Here is a 21,357-nt window from a genome sequence, read left to right as displayed (position 1 = left end):
TGAATAAATAAACACTTAATGAACTTTTTATACAGTCAGTTTAAAGCAATGTATTAAAATATGGATGATATATGACCACAAAAGTTAGTGAACATTTTACAGGAGTACAGCTCCATGACCTTCAGCAGTAAGTGCATAACTGGTTAGTCTAGAAGTCAGGAGACCTGGACTAACTCGCTGTCAGTGAGAGGCTCTCACTAACTCACCGGGTTTCCTGAAGCAGTAATCATGGCCATACTAAAAATCTGATGTGGTAAAGGAGACAGCTGAAATAGAGGATCTACAGTTCCTTTCTGTGCAACACGTCTCGTCAGAGATTCAATAGGCCGTGACAGCACAGCACCCCAATCGCTGCGTACTACATATTCTCATCATATACCATCTCAACTTTATTTTCTACAGTTACTTATGAATAATCTGTATTTTAGATACACTAAAATGATCAATGTCTCAAACTACATAGGTCTTCCTCAGAAATTACCATATGTGCACCATTTGAGAATCACTGCTATTCACCAAATTATGAACATTGCTATTTGAATTCTGAATGCACTAGAAGTGTTTCACTTTCTCCCTTTACTGAATTTCACAAACTACTATGTTTTAGCTTTACTAATTTACATCTGTCTGTGAAGACAATAATATTTTATTGGCTATTTTGGGGAAGAGCCATCTCAAGATTTCCAGTAAGGCAGTGAAGCTAAAGAAAAATAGGCAGTCATTTTAAACCACTTTAACAATATGCCATAGTCCTTAATGTTTCTCTTAAATGTGAAATTAAAGACAGCAAATAATAAAATATAAAACAGGTAAAAGGCATACGTTTCTGAAAATATTCTTGTGGTAGTAGAAAAGCATCAATTTGTTTTTTCTTTTTTTTTTTTTTTTTGGTGAGGAGGAAGATTGGCTCTGAGCTAACATCTATTGCAAATTTTCCTCTTTTTGCCTGAGGAAGATTGTCACTGAGCTAACATCTGTGGCAATCTTCCTCTATTATTTTTGTGGGATGCTGCCACAGCATGGTTGGACGAGCAGTGCTAGGTCCGCATCCAGGATCAGAACCTGCAAACCCCAGGCCACTGAAGTGGAGTGTGCAAACTTAACCACTACGCCACGAGGCCAGCCCCCAATATATTTTTTAAGATATGTTTTATCTAAGACAACTGAAAGTTTTAATAACCATACGGCAGCACTAAGGACGTTTGAATCACCAGAAAAAGTATGGACTTAGTAATGACATGGTCATATAACATATAGTTTCTAGTGAAAAGTAACTTGTACAAATTCTTGTCCCAATTAACTGCCACTTCCCAAGGTGAGCTAATCATTGAAATGTAAAAAACTTCCTAATAGAAACTCCACATAGTTAAGAAAACCCTATTAACATATCAAATCTGTTTCTAGAAAAGTCTTAATTTTCAGACATGGTAATTATATTTATTTCTATATACCTTACATGTGTGGATTGAATCCTATTTTCAAATAAATTATTATACATATTATTCCCACCTAATCGTCACAAATATTCCTATTTTGAAGGAAAATGTTGCCAAGCCAAAACCTAACTACATTTTAGTTATACATAAATTACAACAATAGAATAATTCTTCTGGTGAGCAGAATTGTATCTTATGAAAAATACTCCACTTCATTAATCTCAGGTTGACTTGTCACTCTTAACCATCCCAAATAAACGTGGGAATGTATAAGTAAATAAAAAGGACTCAGGAATGTCAACGTCAAAAAGTCCCATCACAAAAGTGTATGTAGTGACTCATAAGAAAACCCTTTAAGCCCTCACGTAGAACCTATTTTTTCTGGTCATCTCGTGTCTCACAGTCCCAATAGACTAAAAGCTGCAAAGATGACTGATGTCACAGACAGACACAAGCAAGCAGTAAAAAGTAACAGCCTAAGGAGTGGTGGGAGTTTGACCAGCCCTGAGGAGGCAATGAACTGCAGGATTCCCCAAGGGCCTCAAAGTAAAGTAATTACTATACTGATTGTCTCAAGTCATCAAGAAAATTAAACTGTATTCAGTGAAATCTGTTTAAGGCAGAAAACCATATAATACATTGAGAAAAGTTTTCTGTTAAAATTCTCTTGAATTATTCTTGGTTCTTACAGTAGTAAGTCTCAGTTACTTAGAAAATTCTCTCACGTTAGATACAGATGCATTCAAGTGTTACACATTTATTTTATTAATCTAGTTCACCCAGAATCCTGTAAATATTTTTAAATGTTTTCTTTAAACATTAAATAGTGTTTATTTTAAATGTTATCCAAAAAAAGAGCTATTAATTAGAATTCACTAAGATGGCCATTGACTGTTTTGGTTCCAAGATACAAACCTACTGCAGCATGAAACTGAGATAAAGCATCAGCTAGCTGCCCAGCTGCAAGTAATTTCTTGCCCAATTCAAGATGTTTCTCAACATCTGCGTTGACTCCACATTCAGCACCTGAAAACAAAAAAAAATAAGGTAACTTTCCATGAACCAAGATTTAATTCTAAAGGAAAACATGTTAAGAATATAGTTATCTGCCTCAGTCATCTACTCAGATGAGAAAAGTCACAGAAGCTGAAAAGTGACTGAGAGAACGCAACAAAAAAGCATAAATAGTGCTTCATTTTACAGAATATAAGCAGCTCAAAAATATACCTGTATGGACCTAATCAGTCAAAAGAATGTAACCAGGGGCCAGCCAGGTGGCATAGCGGTTAAGTGTGCACGTTCCACTTTGGTGGCCTGGGGTTGGCCAGTTCGGATCTCAGGTGTGGACATGGCACCGCTTGGCAAGCCATGCTATGGTAGGTGTCCCACATATAAAGTAGAGGAAGATGGGCACGGATGTTAGCTCAGGGCCAGTCTTCCTCAGCAAAAAGAGGATTGGCAGCAGATGTTAGCTCAGAGCTAATCTTCCTCAAAAAAAAAAGAATGTAACCAGTCTACAAAATATAAAGGAAATTGCACAACACAGTAGTAGTAAAAATATGTTGAACAACAAAATTAGAATTGCTTTGTTAAACTAGAATCTCACTTTAATGAATATTAAAGCATCCATGTAACATTCAAGTACTTACTGAGCAGCTACAATGCACCTAGCACTGTTCCAGGTATTTGGGATAAGTGAGCAAAATAGACAAAAGGCTCTGCCCTCATGGCACCTGACATTATGGTGGGAGAAGACAGACATAAGAAATAAATTACACGGTATTTTAGGTAAAGTACTATGGAAAAAATAGAGCCATGTGAGAGGGGTCATGAGTGCCAGGGATTTCAGTACTACCTAAGGTGGTCAAAGGCGGGCCTCACCGAGAAGTTGACATAGAGCAAAGACTTACCAGAAGGAAGTGAGGAACCCACCATGCAGACATCTAGGAAAAGAGCTTTCCAGGAAGAAGGACCAGCTAGTGGGAGGGCCCTAAGTCAAGAGAATGCCAGCTCTGCTCCAGAAACAGCAGAGAGGCCAGGATGGCTACCACAAAGTCAACAAAGGGGACAGCAGTGTAAGACGAGGTCCTGACAATGTACAGCTTTGGTTTTACTCTTGGTAAAATGGGGAACTACTGAGGAGTTGTGAGTAGAATAACATGATCTGACTGACCAGGCCAATTATCAGAAGGTTGCCTCTCTGCCCTGAATTCATTCTTCAGTACTTGGTTGTAAAAATGGACTGGAGTTTCTAAGCGTTTCTTCCTTACGCTGAGCACAATGTTACACTCTGTCAGGAAAGGGTACTGAAGGGGCACTGCAAGGACACCTTCTGGTTCCCGCTGCTGCCTTTACTTTTTTCTGGCTCCTGCTGCCTGGTCTGCCATGCAGCTTCTGTTGCATGGCATGTTTGAGCAGGACATCCAGTGGTGCCCTGCCCCAGCCATAGGCCCAGGGATCTAGTCCCTCAGCCACCTGGCAGCCTTGTCAGACACCATCTCCCAAAGAAGACACCATGCACTCCAGGCTTCACACTCACAACAGCACCCAAACTCCCCTCGCACACAGGCCATTCAGCCTGGGCTCACCAACACCTAAGAGGGCTGTTTCCTGCTGCCCAGGTACCGTGAACAGCTCTGGCCCTGACAACTCAGCAAACTTCTCTACCAGCAAACTTGGGCTGCAACTATACCTTCTCCAGTGAGGTCTTAACTCTAGCATTGAGGAGGCCATCTCCCCTCCAAGTTGGCCCTTCCTTGGGGAATGTCTCTCAGCCTTAGAATATCCTTTAGAGTTTTCTTTACATCTTCCTAGTTACTCTCTTATCCTAACAATTCTTTATATTAAACTTCCCCTTTTTAAATTACTGGGTACTTTCTGTCTCCTGAATGGACCCTGACTTATCCACAATTGGTATTGGGAGTGGTCCCAGGAGACAGATCCACAAAGACAGGATTTGAGGGTTGGTTTGGTCATGCCCTTGAGAGTAAGTGCAGTGCTGAGCTCCTTGTCAATGAGAAATAAGATGTTAGTAACCCATGGCAGGTACTGGAATCACAATAATCAAGATACAACTTGTGGGTGACAGTAATGAAGGGCTAACCGAAGCACATGCCTTGGAAACCCAAGTGGCTGCTGCACTCGACTGTAAGGGCAGTAATGATAAAAATAAGGACTGTGATGTGCAGTGAATTCTTCTGAGCACACTAGTGCACTTACAGAGAGAAAATAACAAGCTCAGGTTTCTCAGCTCAAGCCACAGTCTGAGAGTTTCCTTGGTAGCCCTAAAACAACCTCTTTTTTTTCGTGGCCACAAAGCTGATTTAGCTGGAAAAAAACACACACACAAAATTTAATTTTGAGAGTTGTGGAATTAAAACAATAGTTGAATTCATAGTCTCGCCAAGTTTCTTCCATGAAATTTAGGGTATGAATTAGTAAAGAATGGGATCCTAAAACTTAGAATGAAGAACTGGCTGGACCCAGATGAAACTGACCAACTTTGAACCTCTAAGTCCTTCTGAGCCACCCTAACCATTCCTGTTGTCACTAGACAGGTAGAGACTATGAGCCCAAAAAATAGCTTGCACACCAAAAAATTGCAAGACTTTGCTGATAAACTAGGGACGTGTGTGGGAACGGATTTTAAAGGCATTAGACCAAGGAGAGTGGACTAGAACACTAAATCTGGTCTAATTCATTGATATGTGCCCACTTACCAGAGCAGAGGTTAGCAAACTGTTTTTATAAATGCAATTTTACTAGAACACTACCATGCCCATTCACTACATATTGTCCATGGCTGCTTTCACGCTACAATAGCAAAGTTAAGTAGCTCTGACAAAAACCAAATTGCCCACAAAACCTAAAATATTTACTATCTGACCCTTTAGGAAAGATTTGCCAACTCCTATACTAGAGATCCCAGATTTAACATATTAGCTCATGCAGCTGAAAGTGGCTCTAACAACTTACTTGATTGGCTGACTGAAACTTGGACTCAAAAATGGCCTATATTTAAGAAGGCTGAGAATCCAGAGTTTCCCTAGCTTGATAAGAAGGCTTATCCAAAGGCTTAGAGAGAGAGGAATGTTGTTGAACTTCTCCTGTGTGACCTACACACCAACCTCCCACCTATGTTCCATGAGAGGGCCCAGGAGACACTCCTCCTTTACTAAGGTGTTGAGGAATATATTAGTGAGGGACTACCTGCAACCTTTTCAAAGCTCTGTGGTCACTTCCCTTTGCAGGACAGGTATGACTATAGGGGATGTCACCACTGAGATGGGCTTTCTGGTTTCAATGGGGATGATGGGATCCTGGCGTAGCAGAAGACTAAGTAGCAGCACTTAACCATCACAAACTAGGTGGGCACATCAACTGTCAAAGGCATCTGCTACTGAGGAGACTCTTAATCATCAGGTGGATAAAATGATGTTCTGTGGATGTCAGTCAACTTCCTTCACCACTACGTCAGTGTTTGTGCAAAGGACCCATGAACAAAGTGGAAACTATGAATGGGCTCAAAAACACAAACTACTTCTTACCAAAGCTGATCTGACTGAAGCTACTGTTGAGTGCCTAATCTGCCAACACCAGAGACCAACCTTAAGTTCCCAATATGGCACCATGGAGTGCAGGCGGGTGGGGGGGTACCAGCCAGCTACCTGGTGGCAGACTGATTATACTTGTTCTTGTCCATAATGGATCTTTTTCACATATTTAGGATATGGATTTGCCTGTAACGCTTCTGCAAGCACTACCATTGACAGATTCACAGGATGCATTATTCACCATCATGGCATCCCATACAGCTTTGTATCTAATCAAGAAACTCATTTTACAGCAAAGGAAGTATAGCAATGTGCTCATGCTCATGGAATTAACTGGTCTTACCACATACTCCATCACCCAGAAGCAGCAGGCCCATTTGAAAAGTGGAATGGCAGCATCAGCTGGGAGACAAAAACCTGAAAAATTATTTTACAGGCTGCAGGTTACGACAGACTATGATATGGTGCTATCTCCCCAACAGCCAGAATACATGGGTCCAGGAATCAAGAAGTAGAAGTGGGAGTGGTTCCTCTCATTATTACACCTAATAACCCACTTACAAAATGTTTGCTTCCAGTCTTGGCAACTTGAGCTCTGACTGTTCGGAGATCTTAGTCCCCAAAGGGGAAATGCTTCTATAAGAGGACACAACAATGGTTCCAGTGATTTTAAAGGTGAAACTGCCACCTCACCCTTTTATACTCCTTATGCCACTGAAACCAAAGGGCCAAAAAAAACAAAAAAGGTTAATCTACTGGCTGGAGAAACTGATCTCAATTAGTAAGGAGAACCAAGGGTTGCTGCTAATACAATGGTGGCAAAGAGGGCTACATCTGGAACCTAGAGGATTCTCTAGGGTCTTAGTAACTCCATGCCCAATACTAAAGCTTAATGAAAAACTACATCAACCAAAAAACAGAACAATTAAGCACTAGACCCTTCAAGAATGAAAGTTTGGGTCACGCCATTAGGTAAAGAAGTGCGAGTAGCTGAGGTTCTAGCTGAGGTCAGGAGAAGTATGGATCAGGTAACTGAAAAAGGAAGCCATATATATCAACTACAACCTCATGATCAATTATAGACACAAGGACTGCAGTAGCTTTGCATAGTTTCTCTTTGTTTATTATACATGGGTTTATTTGTACATATAGTCAATCCTCACAATTCACAGATTCTGTATTTGTGAACTTGCCCACTCACTAAAATTCATTTGTAACCCCCTACAATTCATTTGTAATCCTCGAATTAATTCTCAGAGCGCGTTGGCAGTTATTTGCAGACATGTGCAAGTGCAGAATGGCAAAACACTTGAGTCACTCAAAGTGCACAGTCCCAGCTGAAGTCAAACAATGTGATGCTCTGCCTTCTTGTTTGTGCTCTCACATTATAAACAAGTGTCCTTCCACAGTATACTTAGTGTCACGTTTTTCACATTTTTGTGCTTTTTGTTGGTGATTTCACTGTTTACAATGGCTCCTGAGTATAGTGCTGTCTCGTGTTCCTAAGGATAACAGGCTGTGATGTGCCTTTCAGAGAAAATATGTGTGTTAGATAAGCTTCATTCAGGCATGAACGATACTGCTGTTGGCCATGAGTTCAATGTTAATAAATCAACGATATATTAAGTGAGATATTTTTAAACAGAAATATACATAAAACAAGGTTATGTTTTGATCTGTTGACAAAAATATAGTGACCTGAGGACTTGCAGGATCTTAACCCTGTATTTCCTCCTAGGAGCAATAGTTCAATATTTGCTAATTCAGTGTTCACAATGACATTATGGAACATAACTACCATGAATAATGAAAAACAACTATACTAATCATATTTTCTCTAATTCCCATTTTTATTTTATACACAAGTTGTTGGAATTAATGATTTAGTCTTTATATAACTGAATACTGAGTGGGACAGTGATGGAATAAGAGCAGTAATTAATACAGCCAGTAAGGGACACAATGACTGCGGGAACTGTGTCTTCTCAATTGGTGTACAGATGAAAATTTCTTCACTATTTATAAGAAGAATAGCTGTATCTTCTTAGATAAAAAACAGAGTTGTTTTGCTGTACTGGAGTTCAAATGTGCGTAGAAGGGTACATATGGAAGCTAAGCAGCCAAGGCATTTCTCTTTTACAGTGAACGTGATGTTAAGCTTTTCAGGGTGTTAAAGGGACATTGCAGGAAAAAGAAATCAGAACAGTCATCACTTGGAAGGGTGGGAGAAAGGACTGCGAAGCAGCAGGAAGGAACTTTCTGGGATGCTAATAATGTTCTAATCTTGACAGAGGTGTGGGTTACACAATTATATGTAGTTACCAAAACTCAGCAAATATATACTTAAAATATGGACATTTTATTGTATATAAATGTACATCCAAAAAAAGCTACTGATGATATGCATGTTAAAGTATTTAGGGGCATGTATACTGATATTATTTTCAAATGCATTTTAAAAAAAGAATTAATGGATAGAGAAATGCCCAGATGGATATATGTTAAAATCAAGTACAGTAATTACATTCATGGTAAAATCTAGGTGATGGGTATCAGAGTGTACACTAAAAAGATGTTTCAGCTTTTCAAAATTTTAATAATAAACATTTTGGAACAGTTGGTAAAATATACAATATAATAAGTGTTATGATGGGAGGAATACACACAGTGCTTTAAGGGCACAAGTTAAGGCACCTAACACCTATTGTTTAAATAAAATTTAAAATTCAATTTCTTAGTCACTATAGGCAGTTTAACTGCTAGATAGCTAGTGGCTACTGTATGGAACAGCATGGATGGTACAGAACATTTCTCATCATCAAAGAAAGTTCTAGTGGTCAGCCCTGGAGGGAGGGGGATTCCTGAGGTCTCAGGAAAAATGGAAAGGATACCACGTATGTGAAAAGGCTGAAGAGGGAAACCAACATTCTAAACACAAAGAGCATCATATTTAAATCCCAAGAAATCAGAGAATTAATGAGACTTTCAGAGAAATTAAAGTCCAGTATTTTAGCTGGCTCTCCTCTCCATCACGATTTAATTATTCTGAAGTGGGTCACTTTTACTGCTAGGTGATTCTAGTAAACAGCCAGAAGGAGAAGAAACCAATAAGGTATCTGTTACAATAATCCAGATGACATGATGGTGACTTAACTGTGGAGGAGGAGGAGTGGAAACAGAAAAAAATAGGCTGCTTAGAGAAATATAAGGAGAAAGACTGCACACAGCTTATGTTGACTGGATGTGGGGGTTAAGTGAAGAAAAAGCAGGAGTCCAGGAGGATACCCAGAGCAACGATTGAAGCAGTTGCCTGCCATTTCAGGCATCAAAAGCAACTGAATTCCTTATTTCATCTACTATAGCAAAAAGCTGAATGAAATTCACTTTATCTTGCTATTTGCCCTATTAAACAAAGTAGCTTTTTCAGCTTTTCATATTCCTAGTCTGCAGTTTCTGTGTAGTGTCTCATTACCTTGTCTGTCTCTTGGAACCCTCTATACTAGGAAGGAAGGGAGAAAAAGGAGCGAGGGAAGGACGAAACTCTAACTTGATCGTTTCAAAAACTTAGGGTCCTGCAGAGCCCTGTTTGTTTTAGACAACAATGTGAAGATGTCTAGCCTATTCAAGAGTGTGTGGGTAACATTTGGAGAACTTAGTTTGGGGTTTTCAGTGGGCTAGGAAAGCACTTTATTTTTTCCCCTTTAAAATGAGGACATAGGCTCCTGCTCTGTGAAAACTCATTATACAATAGAGATTTGGAAACTGATTATATTCACATAGTGAGGGTCACCTGTAGTTCCATGCAATGACATACCATATCCAAAAATATACCCTGCTTTTTGTAATGAAGATTATGGAAGCTAATTTGTTTCATTTAACAAATGTTACTGAATATATATTATGTATGAAACTGTGGCCATAACAGAGATGAGTAAGTGAGGCAGTGAGGATCCCCTATGGGGCTTCAGCCATTTATGAGAACGCCCTAGCCAGAAGGGTTCTCATCACTGACTGGAGAGAGCCAGGCTGCCTCCTAGTATTCCACTGGAGTCTCTGCCACATACTGAAGCATTCACAGAATATATAATAGGAAGCACTCGAGTGAATTCAAAATAATCTTGCAGCAGAGGATGCAAGTATAGATGAAACAAGATTGGCAAGTGTTGATCATTTTTGAAGCTGAGTGACAGTACACAGTGGAATATGATATTATTCTCTCTACTTTGGTATGTTTTTAAGATTTTCCAAAATCAAGTTTTTTAAAAATTTAAATCCCTTCAGTGAAGAGAAAACTGGCTGATAAAAATTACCTCTTACATCAAAAAATAATGTTTTGAAGAAAGTAAACCACAGAGACTACTACATCAAGACAGCCAACTAAGCACATGGGCCTACCTGCCAACGTGGTCAAATCTTAGAAATGATAGAAGCTATTTAAAGAGATAAACGCATAACCTTGCTGGGGGGAAAAAAGTGTTTTAAGAAGAGGGCCATCAAAAAAACAGAAATTTTAGGGGCCAGCCCAGTGGCATAGTGGTTAGGTTCATGCTCTCTGCTTCAGCAGCCCTTGGTTGGCAGGTTCAGATGCCAGGTGCGGACCCAGACACCAGTCATCGGGTCTCACTGTGGTGGCATCCCACATACAAAGTGGAGGAAGATTGGCACAGATGTTAGCTCAGTGACAATCTTCCTCAAGCAGAAAGAGGAAGATTGGACACAGGTGTTAGCTCAGGGTCAATCTTTCTCACAAAAAAGAAAAAAAAATTTTTAGATAAATTCTCAAACAATAAAAAGGGCTGGACTGGATTGATGGGCAAAATCACATCCAAACACCCTCCCAGGGGAAGTGTGCTGTGAGGTGGCTGCAGTTCTCTGTGTGCTCCAAAGTCTGATACAAGGAAAAGGAAGGGACGCTGGGGATTTCCCAGCCTCCAGTCAGGCTATCAGCTTTCTCCCACAATCAGCATTCAAAGACTGGCAATGAGCAATTCTGAAATGCAAAGATCATAAAATCAATCCTTAAAAAACTAACACCAAATAAGAGAATTAAGGAAACAAAATTAGTCTTTGAGTTAAAACATGAAGGGGAGAGAGGGCATCCTGAATAACAAGAAGCCTCCAGCATGCCAAAATATGACCACAAAAGTGCACAGGGCTTGGGTATGACCACGTTCAACTTCAAGGAATCAAAAGGTGGCTCCAGCATGTTAAGACGGATAAAGGATGTAGGCAAGACAGATCACATTGGGCCTCGCAGATCATGGTAAGAAACTTAGATTTTATTCTAAGTGCAAAGGGAGGTCATTAGAATGGGTTTTAGCAAGGAACTGACTATCTGATTTACATTTTAAAAAGATCACTTTGGCTGCAGTGTGGAAAACAGACTGGAGGAAGGCAAGAATGGAAAGAACTAAGGATAGGGAGCTGCATTACAGTAGGTATATTACGATTTCATGTATGCTTTAAAAAGAAGATATAATATGTATTTCTGTATTGTTAAACTTTTTCCAGTAAGAATGTATTCATGTACTACTTAGATAAAAATTTAACAAACTAGAGTGAGGAATGTATTTTGTTAAAGATGTTGCCGATTAAATAATCACTTGCAATTGAAAACTCTTAAAGAATAATTGTAAACACTATAGACATATCATATTTTACTGTGAAGTAGCCAATTAAGTCAGGAAAGAAAAGAAAAATAAACTTGCCTCAAATCTTTTTGTTAAACTATAGTTTAAAGGTATAGCATCATAATATCAGATATTGCAGGGAATAGAGGTGATACAGAATCTAAAATTTAAAACAGTCCTTATGTTTTATAGATACTAAAATATTTAAGAATGAAATGATGGCATGTGTGATACATTACTAAAATATTTATGAATGAAATGATGGCATGTGTGATATGTTTCAAAGTAATCCACGGGTATGGATGAAATAAGATCAGTCATTAGTTGGTAACTGTTAAACCTGAGAGATGAGTACAATCTCCACTTTTGTAAATGTGTGAAATTTTCCATAATAAAGTTTTATATTAAATCCTCTTCAGGGATTAGAGATGGGGAAATTAAAACAGTTAAAGAGTTAAATTCATTTTGATTTTTTAAGGATAATTTCTTATATAAACTATACATCCATAAACATTTACAGTTCCTAGTGTAAAATATTGCGCATCACTCTTGGAGAGAGAAATGTGTACAGAAACTGTTGTAAAATTAGACTAGAGAATGAATGTGGGATCAAATAGGAATGGTGGAAGTGCTGTGACTGGGCTATGGAACAATCCAGCCTATCCCAGTAAACACAGTTAATTATAGGAGCATGTTGATGGATATCTGTGTGCTCTCAAAATGTGGGGAGTGGGGGAGAGTCTTCAAAATAGCATGAAGATTTCAAACATTTCCCTATTACATTTTCTCAAAGGGGAGATCAGACCAATGTACTGAATAGAGGATTCCAGAGTGCCTGAGGAGGGAAGAAATTCAGGCAGAAGATAAACCATTAGTCAAAGTGCTTTCCTCATCTAACCATGAAAATGTTTAACAAGAAAGATGTTACACAGAAGAATTAAGAACCTACTATGTGCTGGATACTTTCACTGTCTTTATTTCACTTCATTTTCACAACAACCCTAGAAAGTAAACATCTTTCATACTTTTATAACTCAGGAAACTGAGGCTCAAAGAAGTTATCCATCCTGCCTGAAGACTCACAGTAACTGTCAAAACAAGATGCAATTCCACAGCCCAGCTTTCTTTTCAGCACAGCACACCATCCTTTTCCCCACATAAGCCAAGCTAAGCTTTCCACAGTTACTAATTCTTGGATGTTCCACTCACTCAACCCATCATTTAATGTAACATTTTAGCCACAATTGTTTCCAACCTCACAGGTTGAACCTGAAGTCCAGCGGAAGGGAAGAATGCATTTGCAAAGTTCTTTGAACTGCTATGTCAGGCCAGACATTCTTCACTGAGAGTCCTCGAGGTTTCCTGCTCCACAGTGCTTGGACAGAACTCTGCCCTTGTCCTTCACCTGACCGGCCCTCCCTCCGCCACCTCCTCACAGCACCCTCCAATGGCCCCTTCTCAACAACCTGCCACAATTAGTGCGTCCCACTAGCAGGTGTGCCAGAACTACCCCCAGGGCTTGGAGGCCACCATCAACTCCCAGACTAACTTGGAGCTCTACGTCTCCTATGTCTACCTGTGCATGTCTTACTAATTTGACCCTGATGGTGCGGCTGTGAAGAATTTTCCCAAATATTTTCTTCACCAGTATCCTGAGAAATTGATGAAGAAGCTGTAGAAGGAGGTGGCCGAATCCCGAATTCTTCAGGTTGTCAAGAAACCAAACTGATGCCTGGGAGAGCCAGTTAAACATGATGTGTGATGATCAGGAGAGCCAGCTGAATGCTATGAAGTGTGTGTTACACTTGGGACAATGCATGAATCAGTCACTACGGTACAACTGGTCACTGACAAAAACAACTCCCACTTGCGTGACTTCACTGAGATGCATTACCTGAACAAGCAGGTGAAATCCATCAAAGAACTGGGTGATCACATAACCAGTTTGCACAAGATGGGGGCCCCAGGAACTGGCACGGGAGAGTAACTCTTTGACAATCATACACTGGGAAGACAGTGACAAGAGCTAAGCCTTAGGCTAGCTTCCCATAGCCACAGAGCTGAGTTCCCTGGTCACCAAGGCAGGGCATGCATGATGGGACTACCTTTACCTTTTCTCTAAGTTGTACCAAGACATCCATTTAAGTTCTTTCATTTGTAGCATTCCTTCAAATAAACTAATTTGGTACTTCCCCTCCCCCCCCAAAAAAGTTAAGTCATACTGTCATCCCAAAGGTTGAGTTACTCTTCAAACTAAATTTCTCTTGCCTTCTAGGATTAAAAAAGGTATCCAGCATCTCTCAGTCCCTTCTGAATAAAACTTAGATCTCTATTATGTAATACCATCTCCTCTTTGAAAATTTTCTTTGGCGCACCTTGGTCACATTTCCGCAACAGAACACACCACAATGTAAGGAAGGGTTGGTTGCACAGCCCCTTTTCTCCCGGCAAGAGACAGTGTGCCTCCTACCTGGAATCTTCCCTTACCTTCCTCCAAATCCAGCCCCATGCTGCTCCCAGAGCAATTCTTCCAAAATGCACTCCTAATAAAAATTCTGTAGTATTTTCATATGGCTGGCTAGATTCAATCCGAATCCCTCCAGATATAAAGGCAAACAAGATCCTTCATGATCAGGTCCCACAGTGTGTGTCCAGTCTCATCATCCCTCACTCCTCCACCTCTTACTTCATACTCCTATAACCTAATCAACTCATTGGACTTCCCTGAACATAACTATGTTCTTATGCTGCATCCCTTTGCACTTGCTGTTCCATGAAAAGGCCATCTCCACTTGCTCACCTGGAAAATTCTACTCCTCCATCAGGATGCTGCCCTCAAATGCTGGCTCCTTTGTGAAACTTTCCCTAACTACTTCAGTGAGAGGGTGGCAAAAAGCCCCTTCTGTGCTCCTCCTATACCTGGCATCCCCACACTCTCAAGTACACAACTTCACTTTGCAAAACCACGGTCTCAATATATTGACCTTCATAGTTTACCTGCCTCTCACACCTCCGGGCTCCCTAACCTAGATCAGAAGCAAGTTTGACAGGAGAAACTCTCTTTTCTTCTTTATATCACCCAGTTCAGTACCTTGTACAAAGTGAGCACTCAGTATTTATTGAATGAGTGTAACTATTTTCCTTCTTACTTAAACATATTGTAATTCAAGAGAATAACAGAATCTGACATACATAATAACAACTATCAAATCAAACTGATACTACCAAAGATTCATAATGACAATAATATTTAAAAAAAATTATTTGTAAATTGTGGCTGTTTTTGCAATATCTCAACTCTATTTTGAGCTATGGATAATTTTTATTCCTTTGCCACATCCTGGGAGGCAGTGACACCAAGAGGTTCTCCTATTTTCTGAGTAAACATCACGCCATTTCCTAATCAGCATTAAACAATAGGTCTCTCCTTAGACAAGCATAATCATAGGTCAGCAAAATATTCAGGAAGGGCAAGAAAAAAGGTGAGGAAGTTAAGTCTTTCATTATAGTTAGTATTAGAATCTGTCATATTTTGGAAAGCAAAAAATAAAGAATTTTAAGAAACTTGAGGGTTTCAAAGTATGATGTGGTGAGAGTAAAAATCAAGACTGGAAAAACAAGTCTGAAAAAGGCAAGAACTAGTGGTCAAAGATACTAAGGTTCAAGCCAAGGCCAGATGACAGAGCCAGTAGCAAGCCCGGGGTGGTTATGCAGGTTGGAGCACTTAGAATGTGAGGGAGAAAGAAAACCCTAAGATCATTCTACAAAGGAGCAGGAGGGAAAAAAGACAAAGTACTGTCTATAAAATATCCGACCTGAATCCAACATCCAAGCAGGATGGGGCAGAGTCTGAAAGAAGTCTCACGGCAGAAACACAGAAAACAGTAGAATCAGGCTGCAGAAAGACAGCTGGAATTTCATTATCTTAGCAATTCCATAGTCAATTGAGGACCAATCACAAAATGGTTTCAATAAAAATACACTGAGCTGGAAACCCTAAGCATCTCTCTCCAATTGCGCTGACCTAAAAAGTGGTTTAGTCTACACATCCAAACTGAAAGGAAGAAAAGCCCAAGCAGTTAAGTACATCTGAACAAGGACATCTGAACAATGTCTGCACTAAAATCTTCCTGAATGAACTAGGAAAATAAAATCTATTCTATAACTATGTTTGCTCAATTTCAACGGATATTAATTAACTGTCTTTGCTTCAATTAACTGTGAAGGCATAAATGTTGATATAGGATTCCTTGCTCAAGCAGTTTCAACCTGGATAGTTTAGGAAAGTCCTTGCAAAAAACAAACCAAATAATCAACTTCATTCATCCATTTAAAAAATATTTACTGCACATCTACTTCATGTCAACATGTTTTAGGTACAGAGATAAGAGCTCTTTCCATAAAGCTTATATTCTAGAGGGAACAGATAGACAATAAAAATAAGGGAGATAATTCTGACAGAGAAGGTAAAGGGAGAGTATTAACTAAAGGAGAGAGTGCTTTTTACACTGTATCAGGGCAGGCCTCTCTGAAAGGTCTCAGAGAAGACCTTTCCAGACTGTGAGAACACCAAGAATAAAGACCCTTAGTCAGAAATGAGCTTGGCATCTGAAGCAAAAGTTGATGTGGTAGGAGCCCAGCGAGGGGAAAATTAAGATGAAAAGAGGTATAAGTAAATAGGAGTCAGATAAGCAAAGCTTCGCAGTATTAGTGGAGTCACGTGTTGAGGAGAGAACAGAAGATAAGGAAATAGAGACTGCCAACAATTCTTTAAAATTCTGCTGTCCAGAGAAGCAAAGATACAGTTCAGTCGCTGAAGAGACATATAACATCAAAGCACAGTTTAAGATGGAAACACTAGAGCACATTGAAGTGCTGATGTCAATGATCCAGCAGAGGAAGAAAGTGATGACACATGAAAGAAATGATAACTGCAGGAGCAATATTTTCAGAAGATGCGAGAAAACGGAATCCAGGGCATAAGTATAGGAATTGGATTTTTCCAGGAATAGAGATGCTTTATCCATTTTAATATAAGAAAAGTAGTAGAGTGGGTACAGATATAGGTAGGCTAGTGAATTTACTGGTAGAAAGAAGAAACTGCTGATAGCTTTCATTTTCTCAATAAAGACAAGATCTAAAGGAATAAGGTAAAGGAAGAGAGGAGAGGGGGTTTAAATTGGAGATTTAGGAAAGAGGAAAAGATCTAAAATACTGATTTTCAAGAACAGACATACTAGGGAATTATAGGAACATTGGCAGTATTGAGTGTGCATTTGAAATTGAGGTTATATGTTTAAAACGAGACCAGTTGGCAAGGTTATCTCCATTTTTCTCCATCCATGTTCACCTCTGAGGTACAACAAACACGTTGGCCAAGTTGGATTTAATCACTGTCAAATTTTGCCAAGTGAATAAAACAAAAGAATACAGGAACAAGGAGACTAAAGAGTGTTTGCAATGGAATGACTACAAAATGGACCACCAAATCTAAACTGAGAAAGGAGGGAAGAGGACATGGATGATTCACAAGGCATGACTTATACCCCCAAGTGGTCTGTAAACTCAACGAAAAAACCGTGAGTTCTATACCATGCATACCTTACCCAAGAGCACTACAGCATAAGCCTCTGCTGAATGATTAAATGAGTCTTCCCCATATTCCAGAACTCCACATGACACAAACTCATCAGATTTTTTTTTTGAAAGCAGCTTTCTAAAGATCTTGAAAGAAAAACAAATCTATAGTTGAAATGTTTCAGTTCTAAAGAGCAGGTGACTGGGTTCCCATGATATTTCCATATAAACAAAGATTAACTGCTCAATAATCAAAGGAAAACTATGGCAAAAAGAAATTAAACTTAACCACAATTAATTCACTTCATATGGGAAAACAGAGCCTACTTACTACAGGGCATCCCATCTCAGAAAACTCCCCCTGTCCCATAGAATGAAACTACTGCATTTCCAGGCACCCACTCAGCAAACGCCAACTAGTCAAGTGAATTGGAACTTTGACACTACTGCCAACTATGACCTCATTAAAAATAATTTAAAATAATTCCAGAAGGTATCTGACCATCTGCTAGAATATTTAGTTTATATAAATTACTGAAAGTCACTCATTTTCCCTACTTTATTTATTCTTTCTATATTTAAATAATGTCAAGAAAATCCTACAGGAGACAAAACATACTTTTAGTAGGTTAGGTTCATATAAAAAGTATCACTGGGGCCAGCCTGGTGGCATAGCGCTTAGGTTCGCACGTTCTGCGCTGGTGGTCTGGGGTTCCCCAGTTGGGATCCCGGGCGCAAACCTCATACTGCTTGGCAAGCCATGCTGTGGTAGGTGTCCCACATATAAAGTGGAGGAAGATGGGCATGGATGTTAGGTCAGGGCCAATCTTCCTCCAAAAAAAAAAAAAATTATCACTATCTTTTATACTTAAGGATTTTCAACTATTCTTTTCCCTATGGTCAAATATATGATTTAGTCAGGTCAGGTCAGTGAAATAAAGAAAAACTGGGTCCAGCCAGCATGTTAAGGAAGAAAAAGATATAAAAGAAGGTTTGGTTCCCAGGCTGTGTTCCTAAATTAGACAAACATTTTTAAATTAGAAAAAAATAGGCTAACTAATTACTGGCGACACTCTCCATCCTATGCAACTCTTTGTGTCACATTTATTCTTCTCACTCCCATTCTCCATTCTTTCTTCTCTCTCCAAGCCTCAGGCTGAGTAGTGAAATCATGCGGACCTGAATGCCTCCTGGAGGACTGTGAGGTTACTGAACTCAGACATAGAAGTTATTTGGGAAAACAGGAGCTAACAGTCTGCTAATGCAAGTCAGAGGTTCTTTCTTATCGTCATACCCTCATCACCAAACGGAGTGTCTAGTACGTAACAAGCATGTAATTTCATTCCTCTATGTAACTTATTGCATCAGTGATTCTCACTAGCGGTTTCTTTTTAGAAATGCAAAATTTCATGTCCCACCCAGATCTACTGAATCAGAAACTCCGGGAGTGGGGCCCAGCACTCGGTTTTAAAAAGCCCTGCAGGTGAAATTTTGATGCACACTCAAATTTGAGAACCACTGTGTTAAACATGCCAGGAAACCACCTTCCTCTTCATTACTGCTGGTGGCAAAAAAATAAAAAAAGGCTGATTTTTCTCAGCTGCTACCACTTACAAATTCTTGGGCCCACAGGATGGTGTCAACCACTTCTGTCTCCAGCCTGCACACAAGATGAACTTTAGAGTCAAATAACTTGAGTTCAGCTTATGGCCCTTAAAGTTAACAGCTATGTGACCTTAAACAAGTTAAACCCTTGAAGCCTCAGTTCCCTCATCTGTAAAGCAGGAATAATATCAGATACCTCCATGAACAAGACAGCTTACAGAAAGGTGCCTGGCACATAGCACACCTTCACTAAATTTAAGATCTTCCTTTCTTCCTACCACCTTTCTTCCCTATACAGAAAAATGTCTCCTCTACAGAAAAGCTTTCTAATGAGGTTTTTCTCATGAAAAATACCACAGGAGAGAAGTGAAGGGTTAAAGTCCTCCAGAATCATAAACAGAACAGCAATTATAAAAAAGGTAGTCCAAATGTTAGTGGGGAAAGCAAACCATACAAAAATGTGCACCTTTGTAACTTTAAAAAAAATTGGTATTTTCATAGGCAACTTTCTCTTAAGTGGTCGAAAGAAATCATTAATGGTAACCGGACACAAATGCTACACTTGGGGGGAAGGTAGCACTAAAAAAATGCAGGAGAACTGGAATATATGACCCGTATTAAAGTGGTCCAGGCATTCAAATTCCAATTCCCTAGACTTTCTGGGGCAGCCTCACTGTCAACATCTTTGTCCCAACATTATCACACGACACGTTCTGATTTTGGTTCAAAAAAAAATATGGTCCCCAGGAAAACCAAAAAAAACAAAAACAAAAAAAAACCACTGCCATGAATGAGAACTAAAAATTGGACAGGATTACTTTTTTTAAAAAAAAGTTGAGAATTTTTAGTGGATTTTACAAGAAACCATTCCCAACCTCAGCGCCTCCCTCCAAACCTAACATCAAGTCTCATATTAAAATGTTTAATTTGACCTCCTTGACTACTAACCGTTTTCGAAGGGATGAAAATAGATCAGTGCATGTGATGTGTCATTATCCTCGAATATTTCACACAGTAACCAAGCTAGGAGCATTCGTTCAACTGGCATTTTCAGCTTTAATTCTCACTCCTCCCGCTGACATCTAAGACGGGACAGCCCTCTATTTCTGCTATCCTGTTAGGGGAGCCAACATTCCAATCTGTAGGTCTGGAGCGAAGTTTACGCGTTCGTACTTTTTGAAGGGGACCTTGTTTTCAGAGAACTCGTAAGAGGAAAGCCAGCTTTAAGTTGAATGACACCGTGCTGGGAGTTGTAAAACCACAAACTTAATTGCCTGGCCTTTCCGGCGCTTGAGATCCAGCCCCGGCTCCTTAACGCACCAACCTAACAACTTCCATACACGACGCAGAGTAGAGTAACAGGATGGTCACCCACTTTTAACAGGCAACTGTCCCCTCCGGCTCACCCAGCCGGACATCCCCGCCTCCCCCGGAACTCCAGGGCGAAAGATGCCTCCCCTTTGGCCACCTTTACCGCCTCCTCCCAGCACCACTGACCAACAGGGTCCCCAAGGCGCCAAGCGAAGGTCCCGAGCGAGGCCAGGACCCGACGGCTGCCCAAATCTCCGCGTCCCAGGACGACCCAGAAGTCGCTGCCCGGGGCCCCGCTGCCCCGGACCCCTTCGCTCCCGCTCCTGACTCCAAACCCTCCAGGCACCTCTGCCCCGGACAAACCCGGAACCCAGCGCCGGCCCCCGCCCAGGGGCGGGCTCAGGCCCAGCCGAGCCCCGGAGTCCCCGGCTCCCACTGCACGGCCCGGCCGCCCCGAGGCTCGCGCACGGGCTCAAGAGGGGAAGCGCCGGGGGCCCGGCTCCGGCCAGGGCAGCACAGGACTCACCTTCGTACTGCAGGTCCACCAGGACCAGCAGGAAGGGGAACACCGAGCCCAGCCGGCTGGTCACAGAGCCGGGGGCCACCATGTCCGAGGGCGCGGGCGCTAAGGAGGAGCAAGGGTGCGGGGCCCACCAGCCCCCGCCGGCGCTCAAGCAGCAGCTGCGCCCGCTCGCCGTCCGCTCTCGCTCGGGCCTAAGGGGCGGCCGGCGGCCAGCGGAGGAAGGCAGCGGTGGGCGGGGCCCGGGCGACGCTACTCCCCGGGGCGCCGCCGCCGTCCAATCGCCTTCTTCCCGGCCGCTCTCCTACTGGGCTCGCCGGGGTCGTGGTTCGCGCTGATAGGCTGCGGAGGCCGCCGCCCCGCCCCGTCGCTGATAGGATAACGTGGAAGCACGAAACGAGGCTGCGTCCGCCGGCCGTGGAGCTGTCAGAGAGCTCCAAACCGCCGCGGCCGGCCGCCGAGTCCGCATGCGCAGGCCGCGAAGGCCTTTTTGGGTCGGTCCCCGCGCGCTAGGACAGCCTAGGGGAGGATTTCTGCCAGGCGGCGTCTTCCGGTGTGCTGTTCCGAGAGGCGAGCGAGGCCGCCGTGGCCGAATGAGGAGGCCAAAGCTGGTCCCAGGAAGGCTGAGGGGAGCTTTAAAGCGCCTAGAAGGGAGGTGTCGGAAAGGACCGGGGAGCACGACGAGTCACAGAGCCTGCTACCCCGCGCTGCGCGTCTGGGAACAA

The 21,357-nt window shown here is 41.4% G+C and overlaps 1 protein-coding gene across 1 annotated transcript in view; it reads right to left on the bottom strand.

Moving 5' to 3' along the window:
• DNAJC3 (DnaJ heat shock protein family (Hsp40) member C3) overlaps window positions 1–21,097 on the bottom strand; it is a 69,823-nt gene extending 48,726 nt beyond the window's left edge. The window contains exons 1-2 of the mRNA XM_014864865.3: window positions 20,639–21,097; window positions 2,352–2,462 (exon numbers count right to left, since the gene is read on the bottom strand). Coding sequence (XP_014720351.3) covers window positions 2,352–2,462; window positions 20,639–20,720 — 193 coding nt within the window. The 5' untranslated portion in view covers window positions 20,721–21,097. The remainder of the gene's footprint in view (window positions 1–2,351; window positions 2,463–20,638) is intronic.
• Window positions 21,098–21,357: the final 260 nt, after the last annotated feature.

Source organism: Equus asinus, chromosome 11, assembly GCF_041296235.1.
Source record: "Equus asinus isolate D_3611 breed Donkey chromosome 11, EquAss-T2T_v2, whole genome shotgun sequence".
NCBI lineage: Eukaryota > Metazoa > Chordata > Mammalia > Perissodactyla > Equidae > Equus > Equus asinus.
The sequence above is the reverse complement of the archived record's forward strand: the minus strand, read 5'-3'. Positions and strand labels throughout refer to the sequence as shown.